Source organism: Beta vulgaris, chromosome 6 (genome assembly GCF_026745355.1).
Source record: "Beta vulgaris subsp. vulgaris cultivar EL10 chromosome 6, EL10.2, whole genome shotgun sequence".
Taxonomy (NCBI): domain Eukaryota; kingdom Viridiplantae; phylum Streptophyta; class Magnoliopsida; order Caryophyllales; family Amaranthaceae; genus Beta; species Beta vulgaris.
In genome coordinates, this window is record NC_079207.1 from 8,711,450 (window position 1) to 8,730,542 (window position 19,093).

Below are 19,093 nucleotides of genomic sequence, written 5' to 3' on the forward strand. Positions count from 1 at the left end.
AATCTACAATTTTTAGTCTCAGTTCACCTTATTTTTGCTTATTTCAGATCAATCAGATCAGATCAGAAAAAATAAGTTCAAATCATGCTTATATTTAAAAACTCAATATTATTATTATTAAATATCTTTCATTACATATTAGTAAAAATTCTAATAATTGAATATTCAAAAAAGTACTCATTGAGACGAATCAAACAAGACCCCACATGACTATATTTTTTCTTATATATTGAGAAAAATATAAAAAATAAAATCTTGTAATCAAATCAGATCAGATCAGAAAAAATAAGTTCAGATCATATCAGATAGGTTCAAATTAGAAAATTCCAGATAAACTAAACATAATCTTACTCCTTAACTCATAAGAGTTGAGCCTGTTTAAACCACTAAATTACTGAAAAAAAAAAAAAAAAGGCGAGAATGTTTTTGGAGCATACATAAATACGTGTGTATGGACGTAAAGTCGCAAGTATTGGTAATATTTTATTAGAGAAGGTGAAAGGACGATTTTATCCTTGTTATGTGCTTTTTTTGAAAGTTTTGGAGGATGAGAGTAGAGGGGTGTTTTGGGTAAAGAATGAACATATGGCATCTATTGATTAGACAGTTGTCAAGGTGGTCTGTGGAAATGAAATGCCTGTCAATAGTCATCAATGTTTGGGTTGAATATTTTATATTCAAAAGTTAAAAAATAAAGAGTCAAGTTTGTTTTTTTTGGGTAAGAGTTTAGCTTAGAAGTGTTTTCAACTATTGGCATTAAACTAAACATAGGTCATGATAGATAGGTATATTAATATTCTTCCTTAATTCTTTATCATTTGCATTATTAGAAAATGTTAAAATATAATTTTGTATTTAGTTATGTAACATAACATGACCGGTTGAAGGTAATTTTACAAAATGAAAATGGATTATAGATTTATAATCAACAAAACTAATCAATGTGTTATCTCTATATAGAATAGGGATAGATGATACATGTTCAGGCTATGCATCACACTCAACCTTTGCATAAACGATCACATGATATTTTTGGATTATAATGCATCATCGTGTGCGCTCCCTGTCATTAACAACTAGTTTTTTTGCCCGGGCAATGCCTCGGGTCAATTACGATAAAAATTATGTTGTTGTTTTAAAATTTCATAATTTATTTTGCTACTTTTCATATTTTTTGTCCATTAAGAAGTTAGAATTTAGAAAGTTTGAGTTTGAAAACAATACCTTAAAAGGAATTGTGGTAAGAGATTATGACATTAATGTTATCTTGTAAGTTATATAGTGAGAGTGTTAGAGATTGATACTTGTTTAAATCTTTTTAGTTAATTATAATTATTACAAGACTTAATAATATTTTATTTGAAACATTAAACAACAAAGTCGTAGTATATTGATGGTTAAACTCTTATTATCATTTCAAAGGTCACGTGTTCGATACCTTGCACTTACACATTTTTTAAACAGTGAGTACTACACGTAGACATGAAACATTTGCATTATAAAATTGAGTATAGTGCCACTTGGCATAGGCTTTCTTTCGCACGCCTTTTAATATATTTGTATGGATTACTGAATAATATCTACACACCATGCACCAGTTATGATGATTATTACAAAGCACCTTGCCCGAGATGAGTCTTACTCATTTAGAAGGATAAAAAAGATATCGTGTTATCAGTTTATGGGCTTCAACCGATATATGTTTATGACTAATTGATAGATTTTCGAGTTAAATTGATACATGTGAAGCTTAAATTGATAAATATTTGGTTAAGCTGAAGATGTCCGAGTTAAATTGATACATGTCACCCCTCTAAGACATGTATTGGATTGATATCGTCTCACGTAAGACTTCTCGTAACGAATATGATTCATACATGGAACATGTGGCATGTTTAGCAAAGTGTTTGTTGTAGTAATTTGTAGCAGTCATAATAGTCGTTAGCTACTAGCGGTTTGGTGTTAGATGTCATATGCTCGAGGGTAGTTGTCAAAATAACTCTCAGTGCAATTGATGTTCGATAAAACTAATTGTTGTATCATTAAAGAACAAAAAAGAAGTACGGGCTACCTTTGATAATTACATCTATTCTTTTAACACTTTAAAACACTACATTGACCACAAAGATTGTCTTAAAATGTTACCTTACCAACTACAAGTACCATTTTAATAAACTTTTAACTTGGTCAAATATCTAAACACGCCTTATAAATATATTATCAAACTCGCATTGTAACCCAACTATCTATATAGAATATAACTTTTAACAATACATAGATTGACACATAAACATGCCATACTATTTTAAAAAGCAACTAGTATTTGTCCTAGTCCATACACCCCAAACTATTTAATGACGTGCATTTGACATTTTCAAAAATATAAATATATGTCTTTAGATGATTTTCCCCACCCCAAAGACCAACATGAGCATTGTAGTGTACGTAGTTGTTTAATGCATTAGCATATCAGATGAGAGATCACATGTGTCGAGTCTTGAAACACACATTTTATGGTTTAACTAGTTATTAGGCCCGGGCTATGCCCCGGGAAAGAAAAAATTTCATTTATTAATAGAATACTTTATGATAATAACAGTAAATACAACTTAGCCTATTGGTTAAAACTTTAATATATGTTCTTGAGGTATCAGGATCAAACCTTATACTACGTAATTTCTAAATTTTTTATTGTACATGGATTACATGAACTAAAACTCCCTAGGGGGAGCGCCACGTGGCACAGTTTCTTGTATATGCACGCCTTTTAATATATTTGTATAGATGTCTCATTTGATTTTGTGGAGGAGGAGAGTCATGTGCCAGCATGACAACTGTTTGTCTTGGGTTTTTTTCCACTTATGACTTAACAACAAAACTTTGTCTTTATCATTAAAGTTTGAAAACTTATTTATAATATTCATTATAACAAAAACTAACCAACACATGCGCATATCGGAGATTGATACATCTATCCACTAGGTAGATTAACTACTTAATAGAAATAGACAAAAAAAAATTTACTCCATTAAATTGTACTCCAATATTTATTAATGTTGATCTATAGTGAGTGCGTGAATTACATACGGATTACTAAGGTAGACAACGTTTTTTCCCACCTATCATTGAAAGTTGAATATCTATACAAATTTATTAAGAGGTGTTTAGACAAGGAACAATGCCACATGACACTTTTCCTAAAGGCATTTTTAATACATGTACACTAATTGTTTTTGGAAATTGTATAGTATAGGCTTCGACCCCAAACTTCAAGTTTACTAGCATTCGGACACACGACGTTTGAAATAAAATGTGAGATTTTACCCACTAATCCATTACAATTTAATGTTTAATGTTTCAAAATAAAACATAATAATGTCTTATAATTATATGTAATCATTAATTAATAACATTCTCTTATACTCCTTATAAGTTTTTTTTTTTTAAAAAAAACAATTAATCATCACAAAACGTCCACTTTTTTTGCACTAGACTATATATTAAGGACAACTAATAAAAACACGTATGAGATTTATGAATAATAATATATTTGATAACTGTAACTGACTCAGAGTATGTCCCGAGTCAAAATACTAGTTTTACAAATAAGGAGAGTAAGGATTTGAACCTGTAACCTATCGTTCATAATACTTCAATCTTAACCATTAAATCAAAACAACCTTAATTACCTAAACAATGATATCAACCACTAGGCACGTGGCAAATAAGGTATTAAGGCTATGTTTAGTTCACCTTAAATTTTCTGATCTGATCTGAACTTATTTTTTCTGATATGATTTGATCTGATTATAAGATCTTATCTTTTAGATTGTTCTCAATATATAAGAAAAAATATAGTCATGTGGGATCTTGTTTGATTCGTCTCAATGAGTACTTTATTAATATTCAATTATTATAATTTTTAATAATATGTAATGAAAGATATTTAATAGTATAATGATTTTTAAATATAAGCATGATCTGATCTGATCTGAACTTATTTTTTCTAATCTGATCTGAAATAAGCAAAAATAAGGTGAACTGAACATAACCTAATTATACTTATGCTTTGACTAATTGTACCTTTTAATCATAGATTTACCACAAATTCTTATATCTTATAGCCCTAAACATCAATTACAAAGGGTTCCAGATTGTTCTAGATACTACTAATACTACATAGCTTTGGGCCCAAAACGTCGGATCCTTCAAATCCATTTCGTAACTCAAACACCTCAAAACCCTAATCCTCGCATAAAACCCCCTATATAAATCCAACCTTCAATCAATCTCTCACATCACCTTTGCCTACCTTATTCTCCAAACTCTTCATTTTTTTTTTACCATATTTTCTTCGCCACCTCTTTTAAACTAATGTTTTTTTAATATATTTTATTCGTTTTTTAATAATTGCAACGTTACATGTTTGACAATATATATTCTCTTTTTTGTTTTTTAACGGTTTTTTTAATAAGAAATAAATACTCGTTAATATTTTTGGCAATATATTCTCTCTTTCTCTCGGCTTTTTATATAAATAAACCAAAGGGTAAATGATGATAAAATCTAAGGCTTGTTTCTCAAAACATTCGCAGTGGCCGTCTAAGAGTTTCCCCTTTCGCCGGGGTTGAGACTCAATGCTGTTTTTATCCTTCCTTGGATGTCTGAACCCTTTATTTTATTCTTATTATTAATATTTTATGTTTTATAATTTGTTTTTGTATAATTATTATATATTAAAGGGGACTAAATTGTCTGCCCCTTCAGCATAAAAATATATTTTATTTTATGAAATTGCTAAAGGGATGGAATAGTAAGTCCTGAAATTTAATTATTCAGTCATCCGTCACTTTGTCAGCAATATTTTCTTTTTATTGCTGATCATCAAAGATGACAAATTTATTTTTCATTTATTTCCACTTTTTTTTAACGAATTATATGTTTTTTTAAAATTTATTTATCTATTTTTCTGTCTTTGTTTTCTGTAGAATAATGTTTTCATAAGGTAAACTTTAATAACTTAGGTTATGGATGAGAATAAAGTGGGAGTGCAAACGTCCTAAATATAAAGTTGACGAGAGTCGAACTACTGAATCAAAATATATTTTAAGTTGTTTTAATAATCTCTTGTGAAAAAAGAAGTTTTTAATAATCTGAAGTTTTGCTCTACTTATTGGTAAAATGCCTAATTTGAACAAAAGCTAGCTGTTATGAGTTATGACGATGGTTATTGCAACAAAAAAAATTACCGAACGGATTTTTGACGTTGGACTATGGCCCTATTTTGCAAAATTAGCAGTTATTACTACTTTGGTACTTCTTTTTCGTAAAGAAAGGGAGCAAAATTGAATTAATAATGTAATTGTGGATCATATGATAGGGATATGAGAGGGTACAAAAGGAAAAAGAATTCCAAATAAGGAATAAAGTAAAAGAGGAAGATTTTTTGGAAACGCACTTAAACGGACAAAGAGAAGATCTTTAGGCTACGGAGGGAGTGCTTAGTATGTAGAATATAGTTTGATGGTTTATACAAAGGAAAATTAAAGCTAAATTATGTTACATTTAATAATTGCAAACATGTAATTTGATATAGTGCAGAAAGTTCCTACCAGTATAAATTTCATGTGATCTATATTTAACAAAAAAAAAAGATTGACATGAGAAGAGGATTTTTCTTACCAATTTTTTTAAAAATATATTATTTTCAAATTAATGAAATATTTATTATTTTAGGAAGTTTCAAATTAAATGTAATGTTATTTTATTATAAATTAGTTTATGCATTTGATGCATGTAAAATTTAAATAAAGCGCATTTTAAATTTTTAGTAACATATAATCGAAATTGTTTAAAGATTTTCTCTAGAGCGAAAGTGAACATATATCTATATTTGAACAAAATTATGTGCCAAATATGTGTGTGAATGTGATCGTAACATACTAATAACATTTGGATGTAAAAAAAAAAAAAAAAACATACTAATAACATGTAAATTATAGAAGGAAAAAGGGTATGTGCGAATAATACATCTTAATAATCTTATGATATAAATCATCCAATTTAACAAAATGGGTGTAAGAGTCTGTTCTCTTTGACATAAAACAGTTAAATTGAATTAAAATGAATAGTGATATGTGAAAGTAAAAATATTGTCCAAAACAGAATTGGAAATAAGTTGGAGAGAACAGACTCTAAGTGTAAGACTTATATACATAATACAATTACAACCACAGCATTACAACGTTAATGAGATTGTACTAGTTGCTTAGTTGGTGATGGACAATGATACTGAGAGAAAAACTAGTGAAATTAATAAAAGCGTGTAACACCTATATTACTATACATAATACATACTATACAACAAAACATTAGGACTGTAATGAGTTTGTATTAGTTGCCTAGTTAATAGTTAGTGAAGAGTGATGGACAATGAAAAAACTAGTGAGGTTTATGAAAGTGTTCTTTTACATGACGTTAATAATATATATACTTTTATACAACATATTAAAAGGCGTTATTAATAAGTATTGATTTTACGTGGCGTTCTCTTTTGGGGAGTTATACTAGCATGTAGGGTGCACCAGTTCAAAAACTGGTTATAGGGCTAAACAACCCAAGTAAATGTCAAATATATTGTTGAAACAAGGATTCGAATCCTAAACGATGTTCTGAACTTCGAGGTGGTACTCCACTGAGCTATCACCTCTTCCTCTTTTAAAGATGTGGGTATTCCATGCAAATTGCAATGGGGCTTTCGATATTGTTGGAATCCTACCCCCACCCTAGCATAATTTATGCGTCCAATTAATGTTCATAAGTATAACATCTTTGATGGTAAGGCAAGAATTAGCTCACATTCTAACACATAGCAATGTGATTTCCAAGATTTGCAAAATCTCACATAATTGAGGTTCAATTAGATGTTCTCAATGATGTGCAATGGCAGATTGATTACGAAGAATTCAGTATATGCGTTAACAATAAGAAATCACTAATGGTGTCGATTACTTTGACCAATTAATATAGACATCCATCATAGAAATTTATCATTTAATTTTACTAGCACTAGTTATAATTATCAATTTTATACATATAATTAAGTACTTGCACTAATTATACGTACTCAATAATGTTTTGTAGCTACTTGTAAGTCAAAACCAAAAATCAATAGCCTAACTGACGTTTTACAACAGTTTATTAACCAAGAATATAAATAAAAATAATCTATCTCAAAAGGTCTTCCTCATAGGATCTTTTATCATTACGTAGAGATGATTCTACTTAAAATTGACATACACACATATGTATTTTAAATATAGTAAAATAAATATTGCAAGTTGCAACTAAATAGAAATCAAAAGAAATACTCACTTTACAAATATTATTAAGCTCTTGTAATACATTTTTCACTAAATAAATACTTCGACTCGATTTACTTCAATTATATAAATCAACTTCAATTAGATGTTATGTAAGAGAAATGAGAGTAAGTAAACTTCGATTTTAAATCTATAAATCTGAGTTCAAGCAATAAAAAAGTGTAAATCAATAAAATAAACTTAGTCAAGCAATTTGTTTTCTTTCGTTACGGGGTGTTTGGTATGAGGGATTGGGAGTTTGGGGATTAGAGGATGGGATTGGGATTGGGAGTTTGGGGATTAGAGGATGGGATTGAGAATGTGAGTTAGAAGGTGGGAATTCATTAAATATATTCCAATCCCTTATTTGGTATGTTAGTGGGATTATATTGGGAATATTATTATCCCATGTTTGGTATGAGGTACTTAAAGAGGGAATATATTGCTAAATTACAAATTTACCCATTTCATTATATTAACTATTTAACTCATTGGTGAAGTATATATATTTTAATGAAGTGTAAATTCGTCTTCTAACATAACCCCAAATAATTCCCCTGCCTAATACCTGTCTCCCTCCATGTCTTATTTTGGTGGGATAAGGGGGGTTTAATCCCTTTCCCCTTCACATGGGAATTTAGATATCCTCTCAAACAAACATGGGATATCCATTCCCACCCCCTAATCCCCCTAAACAAACGACCCGTTAGTTGACCATGCATGTAACATGAACACCACGACATCGAGAATCAAAGTTAGCCCAATAGTTATGAGACTCCCTACTAGTTTTTACCTTCCGCAACTCGATTATACACAAAGGATTCTCCAATCTCTCTAAATTTCCCCATCCAAAAAAATAAAAACCAAAAAAATAAAAATAGAACAGGGTTTTCAATTTTCATGATAGTTACAAACAATTCCCTTAAACCCTTGCTCTCTTTATGACAATCTAACCAAGGTTTCCACGTTCTTCATTGGAGAAGCTTGTAAATTTCATGGATTTCATACTGTGGCAGTAATTAAATGAAGATAATGGTAAGTTTTTCTTCTTTTTAATCCCTCTTTCTGCTCCTTTAAGAAATCCATTTTACATCAAATGATATCTCTGTAATTTATAGAGACATAGAGCTAATATGATATTTCAAAAGTTCAGGAACACCCCTGAATCAATCTGTTGAATTCTTAAGAACATGGGGCAATCTGAGAATCAATGTATTATACATGTACTCATAATTATTGGCTAGTTATTAATTCTGTTTGGTCATAAATTCAACATCTTTGATGTTAGTTTAATAAATAGCTGAATAATATGTGAAGGCAGGTTCGTTGGAATCAAATGAAGATTAAAAGAGAAGTTAGTGTTTTTTCATTGTTGAAAAAATTCAGAAGTGGGTGTCAAATGTTGTCACAAATTGAATGGATTTCAGCTTATGGGTCTCAATTATCAGCAGCCACCATCTTGGGTATGGTTGGTTTGCTACTGGCTGTTAGAGATGGCAGAATTGGAAGTTTCAACAGTTTGCTATGGCTTTCAGCAAGAACTAATGCTTCTGAGAAGCCATTAATTGTACCCGGGTTGCGAAATTTGGGGAATAATTGTTTCCTCAATGTAGTTTTACAGGTAAATGTAGAAACTTTTTTTGTTTTTCTGATGATTGGTTACTTTTTCCCTTTTTTTCTCAGTTTGTATAGAACTATAGATTGACAATTTGTGTAAGTCCTAACTTGGCCTTCCTTGGGTTGGTTTTGGTTCAGTCACTTGCTAGTTGTTCAAGTTTTAGGTGTTTCCTTGAAGATGTTCAATCGCAGGCGTTGTCTACAATGGAGGAGGATGAAGATTTGCCCCTTTTGGTATCTTTGGCTGATATATTAGAAGGTAATGGTGAGGTCTATCTGTCCTCAGTCCTCACTTATGTTGGACTGTTGTGTTGCTAGTGCTATTTCTGTCTTCCTAGTTGTTGTGATGAACTGATGACCTTGTGACGGTATAAGGCAAATTTTGGAATAAATTTTAGGGAGGATATATCTGAGCATATTTCTCTGATTGAAAGAATTTAATTGTTTTCCCTATGACTTCGTGGTGTCAATGAATGACTCTGATTGGGCTAGTTCTTACTTCACTGAATTTATTCTCTTTGGCTTGTCAAAGTCCTTTTCTTTCCCTCTTATCATATGCGTAAGACCATGGTCCACTGCCGAAGTCCCAGTTAAAGAGGCTTCTTTCTTTTGCTAGGAGAGGCAAAGGCGGGACTGTTGCTTTTGATAATCTTTCTTGCCTATATTTTGATTAGGCTTCACTCGTGGCAGAATTGAGCACACTTCAGGTGAAAAGTAGACCGTTGAACCCACACAAAGTGATGGCATCAATGCAGCAATATATCCCGCAGTTTCAATTGTCAAACCAACAGGTGCAATCCTGTTTGTCTCCCAGTTTTTCCCTGACAACTTATTTTGAAGCATGCCTCTTTTTCTTTTTGAGATCTTTGGCTTTATTATGATGATGACACTGCTTCTCACGTATACCTGGTTGTTGCATCTACATGTAGGATGCAGCAGAAGCATTTCTTCATCTTCTCTCCTGTTTAAGAGACGAATTATCAGAGTCTTATATGCCAAACTGTGGTTCCTTAGCAGATTTGGCTGCCCCTACCAGTCGAATACTCGCTTTCGAGAGGATAGACGACATAAAGGAGCCAGAAAGGTGGCAGCAGCAATATCTTGGGCCTTTTAATGGGATACTTAGCAGCTTCCTGACCTGCCGTAGCTGTTCTTCTGAGGTTGGTCATTGGTGACACTCATTTGTCATTGTTATTGCACACTGCTGATATTGCTGGTCTCTGTAATTGAAATATCTTTCTTTTTCTTTGTTTTTGCAGATCATGATGGATTTTGGTTTCTTTCATACCTTGTCTCTCTCCCCAGTTCCCAGCTCTGGTGCTTCAATGGTATGCTTCTATTGTTTAATTATCTTCTGTCTGCCCTTGAAACTCTTAAGTTCTCCTTATGTGACTGGAGCTGATATTCAATGTGGCTGAGCTTGTCTCTTTTTCTCAACATGAACTCAATGTTAGCTCGATAGATTTACGCTAGAGGATTGCATTAAGAGATTCCTGTCTCCTGAACATGTTGAGAACTATTCCTGCAGTCGCTGTTGGCATATTGCTGCAACTAAATTTTTATCTTCTGTTGGAGGGCAGCAGGTACCTACCTTTAGTGATTGCTTTATGAAGAACTATGTCACTTATTTGTGTTTGATGAACCTTCCTTTTTGACATTTTTTTTGGTACTGAGCTCATCCACATTGGTTTCCTTTATTTTTCTTTCATTTGTTCCCTCTCTTCTGTCAGGAAGACATAAGCAAATTAAGTTGTTGTAGTGAGCAAGATTCTTGTGACTGCCAGAAGTTATCATCACTTCAGGCCCTTCCTTGGTCAAATCGCTTTTCACATGCTTTTAAACAACTCAGTATTGCTCATTGTCCACAGGTATGAAAATTTGGAGTTCTTTCCCCCAGCCCCTATTTTTTTTGCCATGTACCAAAATATGACTTGATCTTTGATGCATAAAGGCATGCACATGGAGGTCCTCACATGCATGCACAATCACATAAATATAGATGCTCATCTCTTTCTTCCTTCTACACATGTTCAACATTTGTTCATTACGAAAGAAGTCCAGGCTTGAAAGTTGGTGGAACGGGTAATGAGCTGGCAAAGAACTCACTTGGCTGTACTTGGAGAATGTTTGGAGGTGCGGATGGTAAATCCACGCCTTAGGGTCCCAACCAAAAACTCCACTAAGCTCTGCTAGGCTCATTTTGATTTGGTGTTGAAATGTTGGAAGGTTTTGTCAAACTCCTCCTCCCTATTTAGAGTTGGCTCAAGGGAAGCAAGGAACTCGAGAGTCGAGGGTGACACATTCATAGGTCAAGACACTCAAAGAAGAGAAACGCTGCCAACCTAAGCCCTCTAGGCATGCAAGAACGTTTTGGCAGATGCCAAGAGTTTCAAGGTAGGCGCATGGTAGAATTTAGTAGGAGTGATCTTTCGGTGTTTTAAGAGTGTCATAGACCTTTTTGTGGTTTTAATCGGGGTTGAAACGGAGAACGGGGATATGAATTTTTTCGGTGAGAGCGTTGTTCTTTATTTTTTAGTTCTTTTTTATTTTGATTAATTTAGTTATTTTCGATTTTTGCTTGTGATTGTGGTGTGCGTTAGTTTTTTTAGAAAGTTGAATATGCCGTCTTTCTAATTACCTCAACTTTGGCTAAGTTCTTTCTAATTTGGTTAAGTTTAACTATGGTTGGTGTTGCTATGGGCCTATGGCTATGTTCTTTTTGTTTAATGCCCCGGTTAAGTTTCCTCAATCATTACATAAACTATGAGTCGTAATCCATGTCCATGTAGGGTTATTGATATTTGATCCTTTCTTTTGTCTCAGGATGTGTATCTAATTAGGTTCACTCTTTTGCTCTTATATTCCTTCTTTTCAAGTTCTTGAATGAGGAAGCATTTTATCTCGCTTTGCATGAGATAGTCTCAGACTTTTGTATGATATGGCTTCTTGACAAGATGCTTAATTCATCAGAAACTAGACGTGATATTTAAGTTGTGTCGGACTGTCGGTTATATATTTATATGAATGGACGTCCAAAGATGATATCTTATATGGTGGCCTTTTCATGGCCACTAGGTGATCAAGTTTCTTACACATAAGGGCACAATTTTTATATGAATTCATAGATGTATTTTCCTGCATGACTAATTTCTTTGTTCGACAGATTCTTTGCCTCCATCTCCAGCGCAGTTCATTAAATGCATTTGGAGAGCTTGTTAAAATTCAGGTACTTGAAATTGTGGTTCGTGGTTTGTGCCATAGAGATTGGCATGACGATATTCGATAATTTCATAGCGTGACGCTAGTAGGCTTCAGATGTAGTGCACTCGTGAAATAACTGGAACAAGGAATTCAGCAGGATCTGCTTTCCCAAACAATTATGATTGAGATTGAAAAACATTTTTCGGTTCCTAATCACTTTGTCTTTTCCATTGTTAGCTTTTCGAAACACATTCTATTCATCATACTCTTCCTCTTTCTCCCCTCTCTGTCTTAACGCATGCCTGTTCTAAATCTGAATTTCTCCTTGTTAAAAACATTTATACGAACTGTTCCCATTCCATTCTCCAGTCTACCTAACAATTAACATGTCCTGTCAGGTTTTTGCAAGTCTACCTAACAATTAACATGTCCTGTCAGGTTTTTGCAAGTCTACTTATTTTCTTGTTTATATAGTCGTTACTATTGGTGTCGTTACAAATGTAATTGGTTACTTGCAAATGCAGGGTCATATATATTTTCCAATGATCCTGAATCTTTCATCCTTCGTTAAACGCGAGGTTGGCATTCAAAAGCGAGAAATAAATAAGCCAAAAAGACTGACAGATCAGCAGCCATTTCCGGTATCGACCTCTCATCCTAAAAGTGTCGACAGGCATTCAGATCTCAGTAAGCAAGAGTGATTAATTGTCAACCCCTCATCATCTTATGTAAAGTGTTTAGTTAGAACATAAAAGAACTGACAATTTTTTTGGTGATACACTACAGCGATAGTCAAGAATGATACATCACAGTATTTTCCAGAGCCTTGTTCGTCACTGACCGGAACCTGCTCCGACACAGAATTCGTTCATACTCTTAAGGTTGGTCTCTCTTCATAAAATTATTGTAAGACAGGGGAGGATAAAGTGTAAGCTCAGCCTTTCCACTTACAGGCATAGGTGGGCTACTTGAATGCTTGTATATTGGTGAATTTGGATTATTGCTGGATTCCTGTGTTCGAAATGAATGTCCCAGTTACAATCCGCTGTCTTAAGAGTCGTCACAATTTATCTTTATGCTGTTGTTATACTATCCCTTGTTGTCAGCAGTTCCCGCACATCAAACGTCAACATTATCCTGTTGCCTCTAAGAGGCCCTCTTCCATAGTAGTTGGGTAGGAAGGGGGAGTGGTCAGATCTATGCAGGCTTACCTTGCTACAAGATAGAGCAACTTTCAGTTCCATTGAATGTGTGCAAAGAAAACTTCTTTTCCATCTATTAATCAAATTTGGAGTCTTATTTGGGAGATGAATATTACCTTAGCTTACCTGCAAAATCTGCTGAGATTTTTGTGCTAGAAAGATCACTGATCATTCAATAAATTTATTTCTGTATGTACAGGTTACTGATTCACCACCTCCCAAAGATATTCTGTATCGCCTTGTTTCTGTTGTGGAACACTTCGGAAAAGCTGGGAGTGGTCATTATACAGTATATAGAGGAGTTAAAAGTCAAGTGGAAGACGGTGTCGATGTTAGAGAAACTGATACTCCTTCGCAAAAAACGCGATGGTTTCGCATTTCAGATTCAGAAGTACATAATGCTTCAGAAGAAGATGTTCTTGGTGCAGAAGCTACCTTGCTCTTCTACGAGAGAATTTGAGCTAACAGCTTCAGCTAATGGTGTTTCTGTGAAACCTGAATTAAGGCTTTATTGCTGACTAGAATATATACGTGTTGTATACTGGACTAGAAGTTTAGACCCTTTTTTATCAATTTTTTTTTGTTCACTTCTAACATATTGATATTTTCTTCTTTAAAGGAAGTATAGCGTAAATATATTATCAGCTGAGGCTCCATAGTTCAGTTACAGGCTTACACTACAGGCCAGTATTATTCCAACACCTTCATTTACCTCAAAAACGGGGTGTCATGTACAACACTTGGATACTTCATTTTAAACTAAGGGCCTGTTCTCTTCGGCATAAAACAGCTGAACTGAACTGAACTGAACTTATCAAAGCTGAACTGAACTGAACTGAACTTATCGGAGCTGAACTGAACTGAACTTATCAGAGCTGAACTGAACTGAACTGAACTGAACTGAATTGAACTGAACTGAATTGAAGATTAAATTGAATTGAATTATATTACATTGAAATAAATTGAATGTAATAAATATATAAATAATATTTTAAACAATAATAATATGAATATTAAATAATAATTATAATGATAAGTAATAATAATGAATAATAATAATGTAGTATTTTGAATATTTTAAATGATAGTTATAAATAAATAATATTAATAATCATAAATATAATAATAATAATAATTAATGATAGTAATGATAATTAATAATAATTATTTTATATTATTTGTATTAATATATTAATACTTGACGATGATATATAATAACAATAATATCTAAGAAGTAAATTAATATTACTATTTTAATAATTAGATTTAATAATTTAAAAATATTTAGTAATAAAAATAGATTGGGTTGGACCGCGAAAATTACATCATAAACCGTCTTGACGCGATTTGATTGGTTTATGGGCTAAAAAAAGTGGGTTTATTTGTGCTTTGACCTAAACCATGTTCCTCCTAATAATAATAGTAATAATAATTAGTAAAGCTACAATAAAAAAAATAATAGAAACAACAATATATAATAAATAATAATAATACTTAATAGTAATGATATATATTTAAATAATAATAATAATAATAATAGTAATTAGTAAAATAAATTATACCAACATAATAATAATAATATTTAACAAAATGGTTATAAAAGAATAGAGCTGAACTGAACTGAACTGACTGACTGAACTGAACTGAACTGAACTGATTGACTTATTGGAGCTGAACTGAACTGAACTTATTGGAGCTGAACTGAACTGAACTGAACTTATTAGAGCTGAACTGAACTGAACTGAACTGAAAATAAGCTGGGGAGAACAGGCCCTAAAAACTTGACTTTTTTCTACAAAATAGTCGAGTCGAACACTTGGACACCCGTATTCGAGTAAATACTCAATCCGTGTCTAGTTACTCGCTATATCATGTCTATGTGATTTTTTATTTTTTGGCCATGCTGTATATGTGAAATCGATGCTGGCGTCATTACACAACGAAACAACACTGGAACTGTACAACAAACCCTATAACAATATTTCTTGATGTGATTTAACTGCTAAAAACTAAACATGGTCAACAACTTGCTGTCACAAAATAGACCATTAGAATTGCAAACATAGACACCAGCTCCTGGAAGTTAGAACAATTAAACCATCAAGATGACTAGACTTTTAGATGATCACTCATCAGTTCCTCAAAAAAAGCAAGCCTTGTCGCCCGTAAGGACTTGACCTGCTTGCTTCCATTGTTAGAAATCCTCTCGACTTGCTTCCATTATAAGAAATTCTCCACATACAGAGAAAGCGGATGTGCCCTTATAAGTGCAGCTCCTCTTTCTTCGCTCATAATCTATCTATATATATATTTAAAGTAGAATCCTTCAGGCTACGTGTCGTTCAGTTAGCGATTTCAATCTCACGTGGCATGATGTGGCATGCTCCGTTGATCAGTATTTTCTCAAAGCTCAATGAGAGTGTCCACGTGTCACACGAATCAAAGAGTGTGAAATTCCCATAATCACACATATACCTTCCCTTAATCACGCATATAATTGATTACGTAATCTATATAATTGACGTCAATCACGGATTTTAATTGATAGGTAATCTATATAATTAAGGAAACAGTTATGTCAATCACGTAATCTATGTAATTGATACACTTAAATTGCCTAATCACGCATATAATTTTGCCATCATTATCATCAAATCTTTATATACATAATGAATACTAAATCATTGCCAAATTAGATTAATTTGATTGATACGAAAAAACGTCACTTATGGAAAGAATTTTAAAATCTCAATTAACCTTTATTTTTGAATTTTTAATTGTCAATCAACCTTATTTTTGGGATTTTAATAAAAATTATGTTAGGTACAAAATTACAAGTATAAATAGACATGATATCATAGCTTACCACTACTCACTGCATAACCTTAAAATTACATTCAACCTGATATACCTCACCACATGGAATATGTAGCATTTTTATTTATAATATAATCTTTGTCTCTCTTCTCCTCGAATGTTAGAAGAAAAGTAATTGTAGGTTTATTATTTACTTTATTTTGATAAGGCGCTACGCAATATACTATATACTTTTCCTTCACCTTCATTGTACACAAGCTTATTATTTTTGTCATTTATTGTTTCTCCCTCATCTTTATCATTAGCACCACAACGATGGCAACTTTAAAACTTTGCCTAATCTGACGGTTATGGCGATTTTACGATTTAGAAATTTGATCATTTATCCGGGAAACAACAATAACATCAAGACATTAACCAGGTTTAATTTGCCTCGGTGTGATCTAACAAATACATCATCTCTTCGGTTTTTCGCCCACGCAAAGCCACTTGATGCAGAAACTTGCAGTGGGCCTGAATATGGCACGTCTTCTTCATATGGGAAGCCTCTTCTCGACGTTCAATTGAGGGTTTTGGTGGTACCCTTCCTTTTACGTCTTCTTCTGGTTGAAAGAGTGCTATACTTCCATTGATTTTGACTCTTTGTGGATCTTCAACTTGAGATGGCAATGGCAATGGCAATGGCAAATTATGTATGAGGAAAAGAAAGTTTATGGCTGGAGCAGTAATGCAGTATGCTACCATATTGATCTACATTCTATGGATTATACCTTAGCATTGTTTGAATTCGTTTTGAGATATAAAAAGAATTTCAGTTTGTATGAAATTGTTATGGTAATTTTATTATCAAATGAACCTTTCTTCTAATATATTATTCGTTAGGTTGATTTGAGTATGTGCTAATATATGTAATATGTTATTCAACTTTTTAGGCAATCATATATGAGCTATGGATCTTGTAATCACTATTATAAAACCTATTAGTTCAATGGGCAGAGCATTGTGCAATAGCAGTACCATATTACTCACAACGAACACACATTATAGTAGCAGCGCAGACAGAGGCAGAGAAAAGAAATGCATGGCGGAGTTGCTTGATCTAGGATGGTTCCCACTAGGTTGCAAACTTAAGGGCAAGTGAAGTAGTAATAGTTTAGTTCAGTGATTGAAAATCTTATGCATTTTTTTCCATATCTAGTTCTTAATTAATTTATGTTGATTTTACTAATATTTGAAATTTTATTTTAGGTAATAATATATATTATCTTAATTAAGAAAAATTATGATTCAATAGTAATTGTTTGATTGATAAATCAGGTAAGTAATTCATTTATAATTTCATATCGATTTGCATTATGGTATTTCACATTATGTAACAATTTGGAAAAAAATTATGAGGTCAACATTGATAGTAATAAGGAAAAAAAAGTAGTAATAATAATCTGAAACTAAGTTCACTTACCCCCTCCCTTGCTCCAATTCTTTTCTCTATTTCTATATAATTCTTTTTCTATATAATTAGCTATTTTTTTTTAAGTTCATCACATAGTAAAAAAAATTATTTCTATATTTATATAGTTATCTAAAGCAAAATCATAAATTCTATGTGGCCACACAAATTATGGTTTTTTTCAAAAAAATAAATAAATTTAATTATAAATCAGATTGAATCATTTTAATTTGCGTGACTTATGGTAAATATTAGGCAGTTAAAATCATAATCTCTGATAATGAAGGCTGAAACTAAACATTTCCTTAAAAAAAAGGTAACTTATGGTATGGATTTTTAATTTCTCAACCGACCTTATTTTTGGTTATGTTATTGTCGTTCAACATTTATTTTGAATCTTTAAAATACATATGTTAATTGCCAATTGACAACTAATTAAGGAGTGAATATGTTTTTGCCATAACTGTAGATAAGAATGTTGCACACGACCCACTAAGAAGGAATTTACCAAAAAGAATAGAAAAAAATCAAATCCCCATGTTGGCGCTAATCTCTCGATTTTCCATAAAATACTATAGGTGAAGCTTATTCCATACGTTTTTTCAACCATTTACCATATGTAAGTAAATAGGGTATATTGTAGCCCATGAATCGTTTTTTGTTTTAAATAATATGAATAGGCAATCACATGTCCTTGATTTGCTCTAATATTAAGGAAATTGCACTAATTATGGATTGTATCTCAAAGCACACGCTTCACAATATACATGTATAAATATAGTCACTTGAAATCCAAGATTCATAGAATCAAAATCTTCTCATTTGGCAATCACGAAACTAAATGATTAGTACACACAAAAAAAAAGTTTGTGTTCTCTGGTGAGATAATGATGTTGATATTTAATTTTTTATTAATGCTTTCAGGTACAATATTTTACTCAAATGAAGATAAAAAATGATACTACAAGTTTTGAAAAAGCATCAAATCAAGGCTATTTAGTTGCAACCTATTTACTGGGCCTAATATCTCAATGCAGTGAAGATGCGAATTCTAAAAAACTTGGTTTAAAAATGATACCAAATACACTAATTAAGATGCTATTGGAAAGGAATGTAGAATGTCGGAACAAAATTCGCTATAATTTTTCGACTATATGGATAGAAAATAAAATTACTATACAATCAGATTTATTTTTATGCGATAATAAGATAAAACGTAAGGCCTAAAGGAACCTTTGGGAAGGTTATGATTACTATATGAAGTTTTAGATAAACCTAGCATAGTATGTAAATGCTTGCAAATGTAATCAAGAACTTATGTTCTTCTTATCATTTATGTCATAATTATAATTAGATGTTTATTTTGTAATAAATTTCATTAATATATTGTTTAAATGTTGTCTCCGTATTGTCTCATCGATATATAGGCAATTGTTTTTTAAATG

General features: G+C 32.2%; 1 protein-coding gene and 2 non-coding genes across 5 annotated transcripts; all 3 read left to right on the top strand.

Moving 5' to 3' along the window:
- The first annotated feature begins 4,547 nt into the window (after positions 1-4,547).
- LOC125499280 (small nucleolar RNA SNORD14) lies at positions 4,548-4,672 on the top strand. The gene has a single exon (XR_007275994.1). It is a non-coding gene; the product is annotated as a small nucleolar RNA SNORD14 (small nucleolar RNA).
- A 122-nt stretch (positions 4,673-4,794) lies between these two features.
- Positions 4,795-4,901, top strand: LOC125499249 (small nucleolar RNA snoR99). The gene has a single exon (XR_007275964.1). It is a non-coding gene; the product is annotated as a small nucleolar RNA snoR99 (small nucleolar RNA).
- A 3,180-nt stretch (positions 4,902-8,081) lies between these two features.
- LOC104895483 (ubiquitin carboxyl-terminal hydrolase 27) lies at positions 8,082-14,025 on the top strand. 3 transcript variants are annotated; one of them, XM_010682004.4, is made up of 12 exons: positions 8,084-8,396; positions 8,683-8,982; positions 9,117-9,237; positions 9,669-9,769; positions 9,908-10,138; positions 10,238-10,306; positions 10,433-10,561; positions 10,709-10,846; positions 12,142-12,204; positions 12,704-12,866; positions 12,966-13,060; positions 13,581-14,025. In XM_010682004.4, exons 1-12 carry the CDS (start codon positions 8,385-8,387, stop codon positions 13,839-13,841), a joined length of 1,683 nt encoding a protein of 560 aa, XP_010680306.1. In that variant the 5' UTR covers positions 8,084-8,384; the 3' UTR covers positions 13,842-14,025. The 3 variants fall into 3 exon arrangements, with proteins under 3 accessions (XP_010680308.1, XP_010680306.1, XP_010680307.1); XM_010682005.3 differs by having other exon boundaries at positions 8,086-8,396; positions 8,679-8,982; XM_010682006.4 differs by lacking the exon at positions 12,142-12,204 and having other exon boundaries at positions 8,082-8,396.
- Positions 14,026-19,093: the final 5,068 nt, after the last annotated feature.

Bases quoted from the DNA above. Each gene is read 5' to 3' on its own strand.
- LOC104895483 (XM_010682004.4), top strand. The intron at 9,238-9,668 runs GTAATGGTGAGG...CACTCGTGGCAG, and splicing joins TTTGGCTGATATATTAGAAG to AATTGAGCACACTTCAGGTG. The intron at 10,139-10,237 runs GTTGGTCATTGG...TTGTTTTTGCAG, and splicing joins GCCGTAGCTGTTCTTCTGAG to ATCATGATGGATTTTGGTTT.